Consider the following 18,536-nt stretch of genomic DNA (forward strand, 5'->3'; position numbering starts at 1 on the left):
TTTCACTGATTAGACTGCTTTCAGCTACTAATTAAAGACAATGGGAGACCAGCATCAGGCTTCAGATAGAGCTCCAGAAGCTCGCAGGTAGCAAATGGAATGTCTTTCACACCACCTGACCACCGTTTTTTATCCATGCGTCAATGGTTACAGATTTAAGCTGTTTTATAAGGTTTAGCTTATGCCTCCCAACATGTGACTTTTTATGCCTTTTTTTTAAATAAATTTTGAGTTCGCCAAATAAAGGAGAAGAAAATGCTCTTTATCAATGTAAAGCTTATGCTTAAATCAAGGTTCTTTGTCTTTCTTCCTTGACCTTGCTTTAAACTTTAAATTCCTAGTCATGCTCTCCCCCTCCTTCCGAACAGTTTACACGGGTAGTTAACTTCAATAACCCACGAGTTATTTCAAAATAGCCCCGGAGGTTGATTTGCTACTAACAAAACCGAAAAATCTCTGCATGCAACTGGTTATTGTGGATTTGTGTAACAGGCATTAATCATACGAACTTTTCAAATTTTGTACAGAACTGGTGTTTCATTCAATTTAAAAAATATTGTGCAACAGGTGTTTCATAACTTTTGTAGTACGGTGGAATTTTGACGTTCTGTAGAAAGATCTTTAATGGAACTGATAAAATATAAAAAATAGTATGATTTTTTTTTTATTTATTTTTTTGTCGATTTTACTTTTTCCACCAGCTTCTGTAGATTTTAGATTGCTGCAAAAGAACACACATGGTGGAAAGATGTTTAAGTAAATACAGAAATGAATCAAAATGTTGATGAATAAAAGAAAACCCTATTGTAGAAGACTTGATCAACTCTATGAATCTTACCCCTTCACGTTTGTATCATGTACTATACAGATTGTTCAACCTACGCTAACTTGTAAAGAATCATTTGGTGCCATTTCTTTTCTTCACTCACTCTTGTGAGCGAAAAAGATCAGACCAGTTCCTTCTCGCTTTGACAATGGTTTACTACCTATAAAAAGTACAAAAATAATTATATAATTTCCATATAACAGTTAAAAGCAATTAGAAAATCTGAAACAGCTGCCATTGATCAATAATCGAAGGGACGACATCCATTTTATAGTATAGTCAAGTGCAAAGACCTCAAAGTAGATACTGAAATGAACTGTACGTATTTCCAATGTGCTTTTGTTTCTTATGAGTGAACTTAGATGAAACATCAAAGTAGATACTGAAAGTCCTTAAATTTGAATATAAGAAGAATTACTTTCAAGTTAGCTGAAACCATAATAACATATCGTGTGTATGGAAATCACCTACCTGTTACTTAAGAATCTACTGCTTGGAGGTAAGAGTTCTTCAACTTCAACTCTCATGTTACTGTTAGAATTAGGTGATTCCTTCTTTGATCTTCCATCAAGAATCCCAACCTCCATTAAGAAAACAGAACAGACTGGGCGGTGATCAGAGAACCTAGATTCTCCACGTATATAAGACAATTGCTCTATCCCAGTTCCGTGCCATAGTATTCGGTCACACCTGCATCAAAATAACTACTTTATTAACAGAAAAAGAAAATACAGATTTTGTGTTATATATAATATTACAGTACCATGCAGGAGTTCTCCTTTTTTTTTTTGATGTTATAGTCTCTCCAGCATAAACATCTGAATTGTTGGAATACTTGTATGTGGGAGCAAAGTATATCTTTCCTTCCTTCCACTCTCTAAATACTCTCCCTGCTTCTCTTTCAATTTTAAGCTGCCAAAGAGTTCAGCCGTGAACTTAAATGTTATATGCAAATGGGTACATAATCAACACCAGTAATAATACGTATACTAGAAGCAACAAATCAATATATGGTTTAAATCAGCTAGACAGACTACGGACTACCAACGCTTCATTTCAGTTCATCATAAGAACAGTGGTTGCTAATTTTCTGATGTATCTACCTGATCCTTCTCGAAAAGAGTGTCCCAGTCATTTTCCTGCAGAAGCTTTCGCGTTTCTGAGTAACTCAATGCAATCCGGTAATTCAGGTCCCCCAACCATATGACCCGACTGGTGCAAGTTTTAGAGAGAGGAAAAAATCAGAATCAGGCCACAATTGAGGTGCACTTTAGAGAGAAAATCAAGAATAGCCTAATAAGGCATTATGTTTTTGTTATAGACCTAATTGTGTGGTAAAAAATAAAATAGCAATGCTTACTCATGGTCAACAATTCTTTCAGGCATTTTACTATTTGGTGCTTTACAAATCTTTCGAAACTGGGTGTTTCTTAGTATTTCTATCACATCCAAGTTTCTTCTAAGTTCATCACCTTCTTTCTCTCCTGAAGCTAAGTGGCTGCAAACAAAGCATAGTGTTGTCTGATGCAAAGACATGCTAACAGATATACAACCCTGCACTTAACAAGTAAACATATATTCATGTAAGGCATTCAAATTTTATGTGTGCTTAGATTTATCAACAAAAACTAACATGCATAAATAGCAGAATAGTAGAAAATTCAATCAGGTGCTTTCTTCGAATAAAATTGTCACTCTGCTTGAATTGTTAAGTTGTATAACAATACATGAATTGAATAACTGCTTACCTTATTTCCGAGGTATCCCATAATTCCTCTTCCAATACATGAGGCTCTCATGTGACCTATGTACTGAACAAGCTCCTTCCTCACCCAAACAGTAAGGAAGATACCAACCATTTGTTTGCACACAATAAGGCTGTACTTAAGATGGTTATTGCTAGAAACAGCCGTAATATCCGTCACCGTGAAACTATTTGAGTTATCTTCCTCTTCCGATGAAGAAGTCTCTTGGCTAACTTCAGGTTGCTGGCATTTAAAGCAGGACTCCTTACTATACTTCCTTTCTGAATCAGGCGTGCAGTTGCATGTTTTGAGCCATCTCCTTTTCACTGTCCTAAAGTTCTTGCTAAATGTCTTAAGGGATGGTTTCTGGAAGAAGAGTTTGTTTTTTGAATCTCTAGGGGTCGATGCTTTTGGTTTTGAAGATTGAGAAAAGGAGAAATTGTAGTCAGAGGAAGTGCTTGGGTTATTCACATCGTTAACCCCTGGTGTGTTCAATGACTGATTGATCAGTGTTAACCATTTAGCAGCAGGCTCGTTGTCTTCTATGACTAGCACATTTCCAGCATTTAAGGGGACTATTTCTTGAAACCTAATAGTTTACATAATATGTTAGTAAACGTGTGAGCTATTCATCGTGACTGCATAAATTCTCTGCAAGTCAAAGAACACATACCCCAAAACATAAATGTCTGCTTGATATTCGACCTGAAGAAAATCGTCCAGATTCATGCCACTGTGGGGAGTCTTTCCTCCTACATTCCACGTTGCTACAAACACTCTTGAAACGAAAAGAACAAACATCAGAATAAAAATATTTAATGGACAAGTAAAGTGCAAAGCGAAGAATGACTGAGAAGAAAAAGGATATGATTCAGTATGTACCTGTAGGAATCGGTGTCCAAGATATTCGTCATTGGAGAAGGGAAGTCACTAAAACTCAGATTCCTAAACCTTGATGCAGACTGGATTGCTGCAAACATGAAAACAAATATAACAAACGACATACAAAGCCAGAGGAGAAAAAGATTACTAGGACAATTTACAAAAATCCACTAACCTGAATAGCATTTATTCGCAACCGAGGAGTCGGGTGGGAAAGTTTGGCACCTTTCATACGGCGCTGCTTTAAAATGAGAAGAATTGCATAATTAGACAAAGGGATGGATGTAAGTAAGGAAACAAGATTTTAGTCAATCAAAGTATAACTGAATATTTAATCCTATCCTTTCTTTAGAAGTAATAATAATACTTTACAGACTGTAAGGTTAAAGGCATAAACTCTCCCCCCCTATAAGAAAGGGTTTTTCGATTTTCCTTTGTTGCATAAAAACTGGGACTTTTGTTGGTTCAGTACAGAAAAATGAATGCAGCAGATTGATGGTCTCTATAAGTTAAATTAGATTCAACTCTATCTTCATCTTTTTAATACAAATGGGACCAGAGATCATGGGTTTACTGGTTGTTGTCAAGTGAACATCATGTGTTTGTAATAAATTTCTCACCACAATAATTCTGGAAATGTATGATGATTATACACCATTCAAAGTCATTGGGAGATGCAAAGATACAAAATTGAAGATAGCTGTAATACTTACAGGAGGAATTATCATAAGGATTTCTAATGTCCTTCTTCTTCTCTCTGCTGGAAAATAATTTGGGGATAAAGGACTGAATTACCAGAAAACAAAAGAAACTGTGTGAATTATCAAAAAAAATTTAATCAATCAAAACTGAAACTAACTCATGATTCTGAAATTAAACTACCTTCTTCTTCTTATTGTCTCCTCCTCCTTCTCTCAGAGTCATCTCTTCTAGTATTGCAGACCTTTCTTCGACAAACTCGGCATTAACGACTAATTTTTAAGATAAACTGAAACTAGAAATCGAAATGAAGAAAGAGAGAAATTTCTACTGATTCAATGAAAAAAGAAATCAAATTTGTACAATTTACATTATAATGGAGAAGAAGAAGCCATTACTTAGTGAAATTCAACAGGAATAAATAAATATGTGATCATAAAGTCAATGAGATATTTGGGTTTGAATTAATAAACAAAAAGAGAGAATCTTAAACTCTGTCTGTTGTTTTCTTCTCTGTATATATATTCCTTCCTTGTATGAATCAAATCTCAGCAGAAGCAGAGCACTTCTGACAGGGCTACAGTTTCTTTAAATATGCCGGTGACGATCAGAAAAATGAAAAGAGGAGACTATTTTTGGCATTCAAAAATTCTTGGAAACGCCGAAATTCGTCCGCTTCTTGTTGTTTTCTTCCGTTTTTAATTTAATTTGATTATTATATTATTACGTCTTTCCTTGCTCAAAAACAGGGGTTTCCAAATATTCTCGCGAGATATCTTGGAGAACCCAAATACAAAATCAAAGAAAAAGGGACACGAGTCACACGATCCTGTGTAGGGGTGTAAATTTTGCCCGGCAGCCCGAGGCCCAGTACCGTTCGTCCTGTCCCATGACATTCAATGGGTGACCGTGGCCCTTTACGGGCTGGCCCGACCTAGCCCATTTAAATAAGAGGGCGGGAATAGGCCACAATTTAAATTTTCTTGTCCGACCCAATACCCTCCATATTATCCTGTCAATGCTACCCGCCAGTGTTATCCATTTACCTAGCCTAAGTGAATGTTCCAGTTTTGTTTTATCCTAGAATATACTTGGTACATATACTTAATACAGTCAACCCTCATAGTTTTCATATGTATTTCTTAACTTTTATTCTATAGGAGTCTAATTTTGTTAACCATATAGAGAAAATATTGAGCAAAATCTAAGACACTTTCCTTTTCTGATGATTCAATTCAGGAAAAATTATAGGAAGTTTGGTTTATTTTATTCCCATCTCAATTCTCGTATTTGATTATTAATTTTAAGTAAAACTTGTGTATTATTACTACTTTCTTTTTATTTTTAACAATATATATGTATAATATATATTTGTTTGTAATATTCAAGGCCCTTCCGGCCCTACCCGCCCGAGCCCAAATTACAAAACAGGCTTGGGTAGGCCATGGGTACTTACTGTAGATAAATAAGTCTGCCCGCCCGTCCCTTTTAATTTCATGGATAAGAGATGTTCCGGCCCACCCTATACCGTCCCATTTAATAAATAGGCTGGGCTGCCCGGCCCGGCCCAATTTACACCCCTAATCCTGTGTAACTAGACAATTTTTCTCTACGCCATACAGCAGAAAATATCAATGCTCTTGACACTGCGTCCAATTTGCCTTGGTTTCGGTCCAACTGCAACTCTAACGTTTTACATTTACGGTTTCATGGTACTCGGAAGTTGAACCAAATCGAAATTGGTTGATTCGGTTCAGTGCCTCGTAGTGAACTCCCTAGCAATCATGTATCTATGGTCAGGCTAAGTCTTATGATGTGCTAATCTAGTAGCTAGATTGGCAATCCACGTTAGCTAGCACAACCACCTAAGTCTTATGGGAGTGCTAATCTAGCATCTTAGTCGCTGAACCATTCAGCGTTTCTACTTTTCGTTGAATGGATCAGCGCTTGACCAATCAATTTGGTCAAAGCGCTGAATTATCGTCAGATAAATCGATGTAAACTAACAGAAGCTCGATTTTCTTCCTTCTTCCCCATTTTCTTTCATCCTCACCCAAAGCTTCCGACAATGCATGTAGTAGAGAAAGAGTTCCAAAGATTTCTTCTCAAATCGCATCGTGAGTTTGAACATCAACACGAGTGGAATCATTTGAGATTGTTTTGGAGCAAATCCGTCCACGAAATCGATACATGCGTCAGCCTACCGTTCAAGATACTAAGAGGATTTTGGCAGAGAATGAAGTTCGTGAGTTTCCTGGGATGCTTGGTAGTATGGATTGTTTTCATCGGGCATGGAGAGCATGTCCTATGGATCAGGCAGGATCCCACGTGGGTTATAAGTCAATTCCCAAAATTGTTCTGCAGGCGGTAGCTTCATATGATAAATGGATATGGCATTCCTATTTTGGGTTGGGTGGCCGTAATAATGATTGTAATGTCTTGCATGCTTCGGGTTTGTTCGATAGAGAAATTAATGGTGTAACACCTCCTTGTCATTATCAAATCAATGGAAGAAACTACAATACGGGGTACTACCTAGGAGATGGAGCATATCCTATGTATGGTTGCCTTGTGCAAGCATACAAACCCGCCGCAAACAATGTGAAAAGTCTTTTCAATCAATATCAAGAAGCAAAAAGGAAAGACATTCAACGTGCATTTGGTGGTCTAAAGGGTAAGTTTGGTATTATATTGAAACCATGTCGTTATTATGAAAAATTGGACATGAAGGCAATTAAGGGGGTGCTTGATAATAATATGTGTGTTGATATGGATTATCGCAATGAGGATTGGGAAAGGATCACGGGACAAGAACCCCAACCGCCAATTCAAGGAAACGTAAGGCTACCTCCTCAAATATTGTACAACCCGGCGCGTTGGGCGGAACTTCGCGAAGAACTCACTACACACATTTGGCAACGACATGGAGATGGTTTGAGAGATGGAGATATTCCGAACATAGTGATGGATGATGCCTTACCGGAAGTTCATGAGGGTACAACCGACGTGGACACCGATGAAGACCAATATGACCCTCAAGGAGATGGAGCATTTTATGAGAATGGAGAGTAAATTTCATATTCACCAATTTATTTAACCATAATACTCCTTTTTTAAATCAAACACGTTTTCATTAAGTAGAAATTTTAATTAGTTCTTGTAAACTCCATAATACTCTTTTTTTTCACTTAACTACATTTACAATTATATTACACATTTAACTAGAACTTCATAATACTTCTTTATTGCATATACTTCATTCAAATAAAATTTGAGCTCCTCCAAATATATCCAAAACGATGATATGAATGAATGAACGGCATTCCATGATCCGTTTAGTATAAAGCTATAGCATCTTCACGATTACCATTTGATGCCCTTAATGAAACGACAAAATGCTTGCAATAACTTGATGTTTGCTAACCGACATTGTAGTTGTTTTTGGCATCTTCCATTAGCATTACCATTGATTCTCACAAATTTTTCAACAACTTGTTCCCAAAAGGTGTTGGTTGCTAGAGACTTGTCGAAAGCATTTGTGTTGTTAATTTTGCGAAAACTTCTCACCAAGTCGTTGTCTTTGGAAATTGAGAATGCAACCATGCTTGAATTTTGATTTGAGAATTTAGGAGAAGAAGAAGAGAGTGAAACTTCACAAGTTTGGGGTGGGGATTTTGAGTTCATGTGTTAAGTTTATATAGAGAGAAGAAATGATATGAGTTTGGGCTGGAAAAATGTAGCCGTTACGCAAGCGTTGAACCAAACAACGTCCAGCGCTGAACCATTCAGCGTTGTGCTTTATCAGTCGTTAGATCAAAAACTAGTTGTTATTCTCAATGGCTGGAAAATGAGCGTTGTACCATTCCCCGCCCAACGCTGGACAATTCCGCGCTGGACGCCGAACCATTCAACGCTTTTCTTCTCATCCATCAGATCAAGATGACCGTTGCATTTTCAACGACTCGGATTTAATGGTCGTTTGAAATATCAACAACTATATTTTCAGGCTTCCCTATATAAATAGAGAACTACTTCTCCTTCATCCCTCACACCAAAATCAATTGATTCTTTTCTTCATTGATTTTCTTCTTCTTCTTCTCTTCTTCTTCTTCTACAGTTTTTGTTCATACAAAATATGGCACACTTTCAAACAAAAGAGGATGATGCACTAATTCTCTCTTGGATTATAGAAAGTAACGATCCGATTAGAGGAAAAGATCAAAAAGGTAAAGAATTTTGGAAGAGTACGTTAAAAGATGGCCGGAAGGTAAGGATAGGGAAAAAATGGGATTGCAATCTAGGTGTAACACGTTAAGAGGCGAAGTGAGGAAATATATTTCATTCATAAGACCTTACTTCCGCAATAAACCTTCGGGATTGGATGAAGACGATTATGTAAGTACCTTAAAAAAAATTGATGTTTTTTTTTCTTCCAAATATATTTCATTCATAAGACACTAATACATTTTTTTTCCACAGTACCACCTTGGAAGAAAAAATTATGAAGCATCAGGGAAGAAACGTTGGATACATGAAACAATTTTCCAGATCCTGAAGACCTATCAACCATATTACAATCCGGAGGTGAATAATGATGATGGACCTAATCAATCAACTCAACCTACTCAAGCAACTCAACCTAGTACTTCCGCTCCAGTAACTATGGATGAAGATTTGGAGGATATGGCAATGTTTGGTAGCTCACCATCTACCCAAGGTTCTGATACCTCCGACATATCGCGTAAAAGACGTTATTTTGAACAAACGGGTGATGTTAGAAGTTCAGGGAGAGATGCTTCCAAAAGAAGGGCTCGTGAGGCTAAAGCATCGAAGAGAGCACATGACAAAATGGATAAGCTCATACTACTTCTTGAAAACGCACAAGCACAAAGGGTTGCCGAGTATGAAACATAGGAAGAGTTCCTTAAGAAATATATGGAAAACACTACAATCTTGGCACAAACCCAACAAATAGAATCGGACTTGAAGATCCTACGCCAAAATTTGAATGAAGTGGAGGATTGAGAGAAACCCCTTTATAAGAAACGGAGGAACGAGATTTTGTTTCGTAATGGCTTAGAACCAATCCCCTAAATTATGAGTAATAATTTGAGTTATTACAAGTTCATTTTAAGTTTGAATTAGTTAATTTAGAAGTAGAATTTTAATTTCAATGCGCTTTTAAAAAATTTAGAAGTAGAATTTTAATTTTTTAATGTACTTTTTAAATTTTTAGAAGTAGAATTCTAATTTCACTGTAATTTTTAATTCCAAAAAATATTGTAACATTGTTTTGTAATGTAATGAAAGAATTTCTTAGTCTGGCGAATTTTAAAATTTTGAAACAAACAACCGTTGAAACAAATTGTCAAACTTTTCAAAATTTAAAACATAGTTGTCTGGTGGTGTAACTGGGAGAAAAAAAGAATGAAACAGTTCAAAATTTAATTACTGAATTACTGATGGCGTAAAAAGTAAAAAAAAAAAGGTCAAGCATTGAATGGTATAGCGCTACCGTGTGGCGCGTTTCCAATCAGCGCTAGACTCTTGCGATGTATCATTCAGCATAAATGCTTGGAATATTCTTGCTGGCGTTGTTTCGTTCCGCGAAAAGGTGATTTTTTCAGCGCTGAATCATTCAACGAAACTATCTAGCTGCTATTTCACAAGCTAGCAACTGGTAGGAGAGAGAAGTGGTGTTAATAAATAGGAAACACTTTTTTTTTTGAATTGCAACATATTTCTGCTAATCTAGCAGCTTAATCTAGCCCATAAGACTTACCCTTAATACCTTGGATAAGTAGCAACTACCATATAGTCTAAGGAATAATATAGTGGGAATATTATAAGGTCGACCAAAATGAAAAGTAATTATAATATTCTCACTATACCCCTCAAGAGAGAAACTAGATTTAAATAAGGGTATATTTCAAATGGTGGATTTTGAGGGGTATTTTAAATAATATTATCTATAGTATATTAGAGTGAGTTTGATCCAGTAGACCTAGTAAACTGTTTGTTTGGTCCATCTTTAATATATATATATATATATGTTACTTTTTAATTCTAGAAATTATGTTTTGGTCCTAGGGTGACGTCATGGATGATGTAATTGCCATTTTATAGTGGCAGAAATACCCTTTTGAGACCATATATATATAAAATCAGTAGAAAATATGTCAGATTTACTTTCTCTCTCCTCTTTATTTTCAGATCTAGTTTCTCTCTTCTCTCCATTTCTTTTTCTTTTTCTTTCCGTTGCTGTTATTTTTAGACAATGAAGCTTGGTTTTGAAAATTTGATCTGCTACTGTCGAAGACGATGAAGATGATGAAGACTTCGAGATATGTTGTTGTTGAAGACGGTGATTGATTTTGAAGATTAATTCACATATTTATAAAGATTGCTTCTTTTGAAGACGATGAAGATGTGAAGATGATGAATATGATAAAGACGATGAAGAAGATGATGAACGGCGAAGTTTTGGGGGGTTTTCTTCTTATTGGCGTTGCTGATGTTGATGATAATGTTGAAGACGATGAAGATGATGAAGACGGTGAAGTTTATGCGTGTTTTTTTTGTCTATGTTGTTTGATGCTGTTAAAGATGATGAAGACGATAAATATGATGAAGACGACGAATGTGATGAATACGATGTTGTTGCTGCTGTTGAAGACGACGAAGATGATGCTGATGTTCATCTTTACAAATGAACTTCATTTTTTCATTGTAATGAACTTTGATTAGATGTTCATTTGAAAGAATGAACTCTGATTTTTGTTCATTATAATGAACTTTGATTAGGTGTTCATACGAAAGAATGAACTCTGTTATTGTTTCATAATAATGGAATTTTTGTTGCGTTTTCATTTGAAAAATGAACTCTATTTTCTTATAGGTTTTATTAGGTGTTCATTTGAAAGAATGAACTCTTGTTTTTATTCGTAATAGTGGAGTTTTTGTTGTGTGTTCATTTGAAAGAATGAACTGTGTTTTATATAGGTTTTATTAGGTGTTCATTTAAAATAATGAACTCTTATTTTTATTCATAATAGTGGAGTTTGTCTTGTATGTTCATTTGAAAGAATCAACTCTGTTTTCTTATAGGTTTAATTACGTGTTCAATTGAAAAAATGAACTCGGTTTTCATATAGGTTATATTAGGTGTTCGTTTGAAAGAATGAACTTTGTTTTCATATAGGTTTTATTAGGTGTTCATTTGAAAGAATGAACTTTGTTTTCATATAGGTTTTATCCGGTGTTCATTTGAAAGAATGAACTCTTTTTTTATTCATAATAGTGGAGTTTTTGTTGTCTGTTCATTTGAAATAATGAACTTTGTTTTCATATACTTTTTATTAGGTGTTTATTTGAAAAAATGAACTCGTTTTTACTAATAATAGAGTTTTTATTGTGTGTTCATTTGAAAGAATGAACTCTGATTTTTTGTTCTTAATAAAGAAATTTTGTAGAATTGAATTAAGTGTAATGAAGTTTATAGAGTATAATGAAGTGTAGACTTTTCATGAAACAAAATGATCTCAAATCTATAGAAAACCTGATAGTTCATCAAACAGAATAAACTGCTACAAGAAAATAAGTAGGAATTAACACAGAAGGGTATTTTTGTCCATTTTAATATTTTCAAATAATTATGGACCAAACAGGAAACGCATTTTCCCGTTGGACCAAATAGTCTTGGGACCACATAAAAAAGGACCAAACGATTATTTCCCCCTTAGATAAAGTATTGTTGTACAATGCGGTATGGTGATGTCAACTGACACTGGATGAAATTAATCAATACCGAGAATCTCTAACTAGTTAAAGTATCGTTTTCATCCATCATACAAATTTGCATTATTTTCTTTTGAAAGTTAATATATTGATAAAAAAAGAAGTAACAGGAGGTTGTTAACCCTGTTAGTTGCCCTTGTCTGATTTGTGGAATCTGGAATCTAATATACTTTCAACAGGCTGTTATCCCCAGTGAAAAAATCAGGGTACCCAAATGCAACACAATCTTTAGAATATCAACTATAAGTCATATGCCAAGTGCGGTCGTCTATGGACAACGCCGAGAAAATACGACAACTATGATATTCACTTCGTGTGATCGTCTATGGATATGAAATCGAGACAATACAATAACAAAATGTTCACTTGATAATAGGTACGGTATTAAACCATAACACTATAGGATCAATATCAAGTGACTAGGAATTAACATACAAGTGTATTTGTTAGAGCATAGCTCGGTTGAACTCACCAGGCATTGGTATGTCAAGTTTGGTTGTCATATTCTAGTATCAAAACTCATCTAGAGTCGCTTGATTAAATACTAGAGTCAACTTCGTTTAGGTTAGGCTAGAAAGTCTAGGACTATTGAGACATACAAGTATCATCCTTCCACTTGAGGTTAGTAATATTGACTTAAACTTGTTTCAATTCCTAACGTATCTTTCAAGTCGTGCTATATTAAAAAAATAACATGCAAAGTTGTATATACTGTATATATTGTATATTATACTCTGGTAGAGAGACATGATCATAATAGTATGATCATAGTATTAAGGAATTATACTACGAAGTATAACGCTTATCTTTTGAACTTCGTAGATATGACATCGACATAATCTTATATGTAGTTTTATGATTATGTGTATGGGTATATGGTAAAGAATTCATCCAAGGAAACAATGTTTTACATTTGTTTAAAGGAAATACATTCATGAACTTGTGTCATGAATTGAAAGGGAAATTAATAGATTTATTGGTCCGGCTATTCATTTCATATTCTTTGATGACCAATATGTGTGAGTTGGTAGAACCAATATTAACTCCGGTTATGTATCTTGGTATAACCGATCACAATACCTAGACTTATGATTTGGTATGACCGGTCCTGGTAATTGGTATAACCAATCCTAAGTAATCACCATGAGATGGTATGATCAATCCTTGTAATTGGTGTGACCGATCATAAGCGGTTGTCTGGTCGATCTTTGTAATTGGTATAACCGATCCTAGTGACTGGCGTGACTTCACAAGTAGATACCATGTATAGGTAGAACCGATCCTAGTGATTTGTATAACCGTTACGAACCCATGTATGTGACTTGGTAGGACCGATCAAAACTAACCATTGTAACTTGGTTTGACAGATCACATAGTAGTCTTGAAAGCCTGGTAGAGCCAATTCTAAACTTGTTTGGAATTGTGTTAGAACCCATTCCAAGATGCAAATCCATGTAGATACGGAATAAGGATTTTGCAGCGAAAAGATGTCAACATACTTTGAACACGTGCAGTAACTCTTGTCATTTATTGTTCAAAGATATTTCATGGTACTCAAGGTGATCTTGTGCTGAAATAAATTAAGGATCTTTTAATCAAAGATATTCCATGGTTTTATATGCTTGAATTACCAGCAATTAATGCATAGACTTAGAGAATAAAAATTAGTAATGTGCATTTACTAATTGGAGATTTTCTATGAGAGATTTCGAAAAATATTGGACCAATATTTATTGGAATTAGGAAAACTGAATTTGGGCATTCATTGCATATCTTGAGAATATTTTCAGTTTTGGAAATTCATTGGTGTCCAAACATCCTTGGTCCATAAATACCTAAGTTTGCATTTCTTGTAAACTATCCTAACAGTGAGGCAAAATTTATTTCTTGTTGTTTCTGGTGAAGCCATCTACTCGGAGAAGAAAGTATCCTAATTAGGTGACATCTCTTACGACCACTCGTTTAAAGACTTCTGGTGGGATCAAGAAACCGCAAATGCAGTGTTATTAGTTTTCGACTTGATTTGATTGACTAACAATTGTTGAAACTTTGATTGCACCTACTTTGTTTATTCTTGAGAATCTTCTCTTCTGATATGAGATTCACTCAGACTGGATCAAAGTATCGACGAGATCTTTAGAACTGTTTTTAGATCCAAAGACATCTTATGATAATTCATTGTTAACAGAATTCTCTCTGTGCTGATTGATCACAAGAGGATTCAAGTGTTATTGTGCAGGTATTTGAAGGCAATAAAAGATTTGAAGACGAAGAATAATTCTTATTAGTTTTCTTATCTTGTGAATTTAGTGCACAGACCTTGATCGGTTGGGATCCAACTAGAATCAGGTTATCTTTGATAGATCCGATTGATTAGTTGCGTGAGATCGGCATTTTCTATATTTCTCTTTGATATTTATATCAATTGAGTGCAAACCTAGACTTGACTATTTCGGTATTGTATTGGTTGATCTAACCATACAAAGAAGTTTATTAGATCAAACATAAGAGCCTTTGTTAATGACTCATTTTATCTTTAGCAAGATTGATTAGAGTGGTTACCAAACAGATTCTTCATTTGTTGTTTGGAATACGATCTAAAGGACTTGCTATTCACGTGCGTGCCTGATCTAGAATTCGAAGGCGCAGGGATACTGAGGGAACTAAGTAGCTAGGGGTAGTCTGCTTGGTCTTAACTATACTATTAGAGCATAGCTCGGTCGACCTCGCATGCATTGCTATCTCAAGCATGTTTGTCAATGTTAGTGATCAAAACTATGAGTCTTGATTTCTAGTCTACATAGCTAAATCTCGGACTAGGATAAAAAAGTGTAGTTGAGCTCAAGGAATTCATGGCCATTCATCATACAACGACGAAGATCTACTCAAGGAACCGTGGAACTTCATCAACAAAAAGGTATGTGGAGACTTGAACTTATCTATCACTCAAAAGTCTATCTCTTCTATCTCCTACTTATTATGAGACAAAAGTCGTATGCTATATAGACTGGACCATACACATTTGATATTTCGAGCCGAGTATATCTATCCTATCTATATCTCGAAATCATGTATAGTAAAGCGTTTCGCTTTGATCGGGTTTATCTTCACCTAATGACGAAAGTCATATTGTTTCCATCACTTTGAAAATCGCTTTGACGAGAAATAGTGTAACAACTATATAACGTCCTCTAAGAATGTTTCAATGATTGGAATGAGAGTTTAGGTCAATATAACCAATGATGGATATAAGCATTGTGTGGTAACACATATGTGCATAAGTCATATTCCTTAATCCGAAGTTTGCAAACTTTGTTGATTGAGAGAAACCGGAGGAATTGGCTTTGCCAAGTCCGTGAACTGACGGAAGTTCTCTTGCCGAGAATTTCTGCTGGGATTTCCAAAAACTCGTTTGCGTGTTTAGTCCGCGAACTGGCGGAAGTCTCCTTGCCGAGATTTTCTGCTGAGTTTGGAAAACTCTGCCGGTTGCCTTAAGTCCGCGAACTTGCTTGCGTACTTGAGTAGGTTATGATCTAAAGATGTGCTCTGAACATGAAACTTAAATTACTAAGGAATGAAATATGCAAACCGTGGATATAAATTTCATGAGCCGATTCAAATCGAATCATCTTTGTTTCAATTGTGTCTTGTGTAGTGATGAGTGCTAAAAAGTGCATATTTCTATATATTTTTCTTGGCATTTAACTCATCTTTTGTGCATTAATTCTACATTTTATCTCGTATTCTGTATTTTCATTGTTTTCAAGAATAAATATTTTTATTAATTAATTTTGCATTTTTAGGTACTAAATAAAGCCTGGTTAACTCACGGAGCGAAAAGAGCAAAGAAACGGCAAAGACTCCCTCAGAAAGGAAGCGAAGAATGATGTTTGCAAGAGCCAAATCAACTAGAAGTGGGCTTGAAGAGGAAGAATTGTCCTTAAAGAATATATGGTCTTGGCATACCCAAGGCCCAAAACCCATACACAAATCCATTTCCATGAGAGCCGTCAGATTGGATCCATCACATCATCCAACGGTTGCCTCATCACCAAGCATCAAATCTTGAAGCTCCTGTCAAACATCATAGTACCTAACTCCAATCTAAGCCGTCAGAATTGTTGTATCACGCATCCAACGGTCGCTGCAAGCCTGTTCATCTTAGCCGTTCGATTCAATCCAGATGTGATCATCCAACGTATAATATTTGCTGGACATCGAATTTGCTACAACCGCTCAACACCACAACACCCAAATCTATTTCACCCAAAACAAACAAGTAGGAATTACCAATAGGTACCATTATAGTGTTCTTAGTTAGTGGCAGGTCCACCCATTAAAGCCCAGTAATCAGAGGTCCATAATTAAAAGAAAACATGAAAATGGACCAATTTTTTTTAGCCCAGGTCCTGCACACGTGCGAGATCAGGTATACGTAATATGAAAATACCACAAATAACCTTTCTTATTTAAAATGTTAAAAGCATGAGAAATATTTTTCACATTTCATATTCATTTTATTCTTCTCTTTCCTCTCACCATTGTTGCAGATGAAGATGAAGATTTGTTTTTGTTCTTTCTCGTTTCTACCGAATCAGATGATGAAGATTTTCCATTGTAATGTTTCTTTTAAGGTTTTGGCGATCTAATCATTGTTGTGCTTGATTATGTTTTCGATCTCCATGGTTGATTTGTCGACTATATATTAGATCTAGATGAATAATCACATTTTTTGTTCATTTCGTTGCTAGATTCGATTATGCCACTTCCATTTTAGATGTTTTAGACGTGTTTCAGTTCTTTTTTGTATATGAATCAACAGTACGTATATCCCGTACTGATAAAAGCTTAGTTTATTTTTGAGAAGAAGAAGAAGAAGATGCATCATTATGATTTACGACGAGAAGATTGTTTGTGTTTCCAGGTATGTATATTAATTATGATTTTCGGTTTCCATTCTATTTTTTTCATAGATTCGTTACTAGTTTTTCACATGCAGCTGAAGTTTAGATTATGAATCAGCAGTACATATATGATGTACTGAAAAATTATGCTGTAATTTTGTTATTTTTGTAGTTTTTGATATTTTTCTTCTTCGATCTAGAAGTATATATATGGAATATTGAAGAAAAAAAGTGTTTCGATTCTGGTTTTTAGAGATTCATTACTTGGTTTTCACATGCAACTGATTTTAGTTTCATTTTGGTTGTTTTTGATATGCTTTTAAGTTGTTTTTGTGTATTAATCATCGGTACGTATATGATATACTGGTGGATTTTGATGGAACAAGTTCAGATCTAAATAAACAATCATGTTTTTTGTTTATTTCATTAGTAGATCTGATACTTTTATGGTTTGTTTTTCAGTTTTCTTTTGTTATTATCAATTGTTGATAAACATCACTGTCCAGAGTTCGTCCTAAATTTTATACTTCTCTTACTGTTTTAAAAGTTTGTGGGGATATAGTTGATGAAAAGAATGTACACAGTTGGGTTTTGCTTAGATTTGTTTATAGACCTTCTTTGATTCATATGCGTAGTATTTGAATTTTATGTTTGTTAGTGATGTTGTGAATTGTTTGATGAATAAGTGTTCTTGAAATGCATTAGAAGCGTTGGGTATCTTTAGAGAGATGAGAATTGAAGGAGTTAAATTGGAATTGCATGATTGTATCTTACTCATTGCTGGTGCTCCACTTGGTGAAGAATTGAAGGGGATTTTGATTCATGTGTATGTGCTCTTCCTCTTATGTGGTCTTCCTCTTTTCTATATTTCCTTTTAAGATTCATGATACAATTTGTATCTTATCTATCACGGACAGGTGAAGGTGGGAACCCGTTCTGCGTTACTCAACTTTGGATCACCAGTGGATGCATCTCAGCTCTATAAATTACTCCATGCCCTTCATCCACATCCTCATTAGAAGAAAAATTAACAGGCAGAGGTGCACCTGGAACATGTATGTTGCTCGGATTTTGTTGCTTTTGTCATACATACCAAAATAAATATAATAGTAGCTTGGTGCATCTTCTCGATGTTGTTTACTGCTCTGGAACTGTTATCCTCAACTGGATAGATAGACCTCACCCTGTGTAGTTTCTTAAATGCCAAATGGCCTGATGTAGGCTCATGGGCATGCAGATAAGTAAAAGGTTAGCCTAATATTTACAGTTAGATAATGTGATTTTGTTAACTGATACTTTTTTTTGAAAGATTTATCGTTCTCCAAAAATCATGTAGACCTCTGAGGCAGAACAATTCTTTTTTCTACCACAAGTTTCCTGACTACCTGCTGCTGTGCGATATTGCTGTCTCACTGGAATACCCATTTCTTGCTTCATGCTACAAACAGACACTACCTGATACACAACTGTTTTTTTCACCCTTAGTCACTATGTGGAAATGATAATCTATAGAGTCACAAGACTCATAAATTGTTATTATCAATTGTTTTTCAGTTTTCTTTTGTGTATTACCTATCAGTACATATATGACGTTTTCTAATTTATTTATCATTCATTCTTACAGATTTGTACTCTACCTGGAAGCAGTGCAGCAAATATGTACTCGAATTTGTAAGCATTCAG

General features: G+C 35.2%; 2 protein-coding genes across 5 annotated transcripts; one reads left to right on the plus strand and one right to left on the minus strand.

The window, feature by feature from the left end:
• Positions 1-671: 671 nt before the first annotated feature.
• Positions 672-4,882, minus strand: LOC113280472 (type I inositol polyphosphate 5-phosphatase 10-like). 4 transcript variants are annotated; one of them, XM_026529097.1, is made up of 12 exons: positions 4,336-4,882; positions 4,167-4,239; positions 3,629-3,691; positions 3,454-3,541; positions 3,245-3,349; positions 2,575-3,160; positions 2,187-2,380; positions 1,930-2,038; positions 1,590-1,738; positions 1,298-1,516; positions 839-986; positions 672-721 (listed from the first exon to the last, which is right to left on the minus strand). In XM_026529097.1, the coding sequence occupies exons 1-11, from the start codon at positions 4,375-4,377 to the stop codon at positions 983-985; spliced, it is 1,632 nt and encodes a 543-aa protein (XP_026384882.1). In that variant the 5' UTR covers positions 4,378-4,882; the 3' UTR covers positions 672-721; positions 839-982. The 4 variants fall into 4 exon arrangements, with proteins under 4 accessions (XP_026384882.1, XP_026384878.1, XP_026384890.1 ...); XM_026529093.1 differs by having other exon boundaries at positions 3,629-3,694; XM_026529105.1 differs by lacking the exons at positions 4,167-4,239; positions 4,336-4,882 and adding an exon at positions 3,821-3,918.
• Positions 4,883-6,342: 1,460 nt separating this feature from the next.
• LOC113356224 lies at positions 6,343-7,224 on the plus strand. Its single transcript, XM_026599330.1, has one exon. The coding sequence runs from the start codon at positions 6,343-6,345 to the stop codon at positions 7,222-7,224; it is 882 nt and encodes a 293-aa protein (XP_026455115.1).
• The last annotated feature ends 11,312 nt before the right edge of the window (positions 7,225-18,536 follow it).

The sequence above is a fragment of the Papaver somniferum genome, chromosome 1 (assembly GCF_003573695.1).
Source record: "Papaver somniferum cultivar HN1 chromosome 1, ASM357369v1, whole genome shotgun sequence".
Taxonomy (NCBI): domain Eukaryota; kingdom Viridiplantae; phylum Streptophyta; class Magnoliopsida; order Ranunculales; family Papaveraceae; genus Papaver; species Papaver somniferum.

Coding starts and splice junctions, on each gene's coding strand:
- LOC113280472 (XM_026529093.1), bottom strand. CDS start 4,377: ATGACTCTGAGAGAAGGAGGAGGAGACAATAAGAAGAAGAAG. Junction 3,542..3,628: donor TGCGAATAAATGCTATTCAG/GTTAGTGGATTT, acceptor TCATGTTTGCAG/CAATCCAGTCTGCATCAAGG. Junction 3,161..3,244: donor GCAGACATTTATGTTTTGGG/GTATGTGTTCTT, acceptor GTAAACTATTAG/GTTTCAAGAAATAGTCCCCT.
- LOC113356224 (XM_026599330.1), top strand. CDS start 6,343: ATGCGTCAGCCTACCGTTCAAGATACTAAGAGGATTTTGGCAGAGAAT.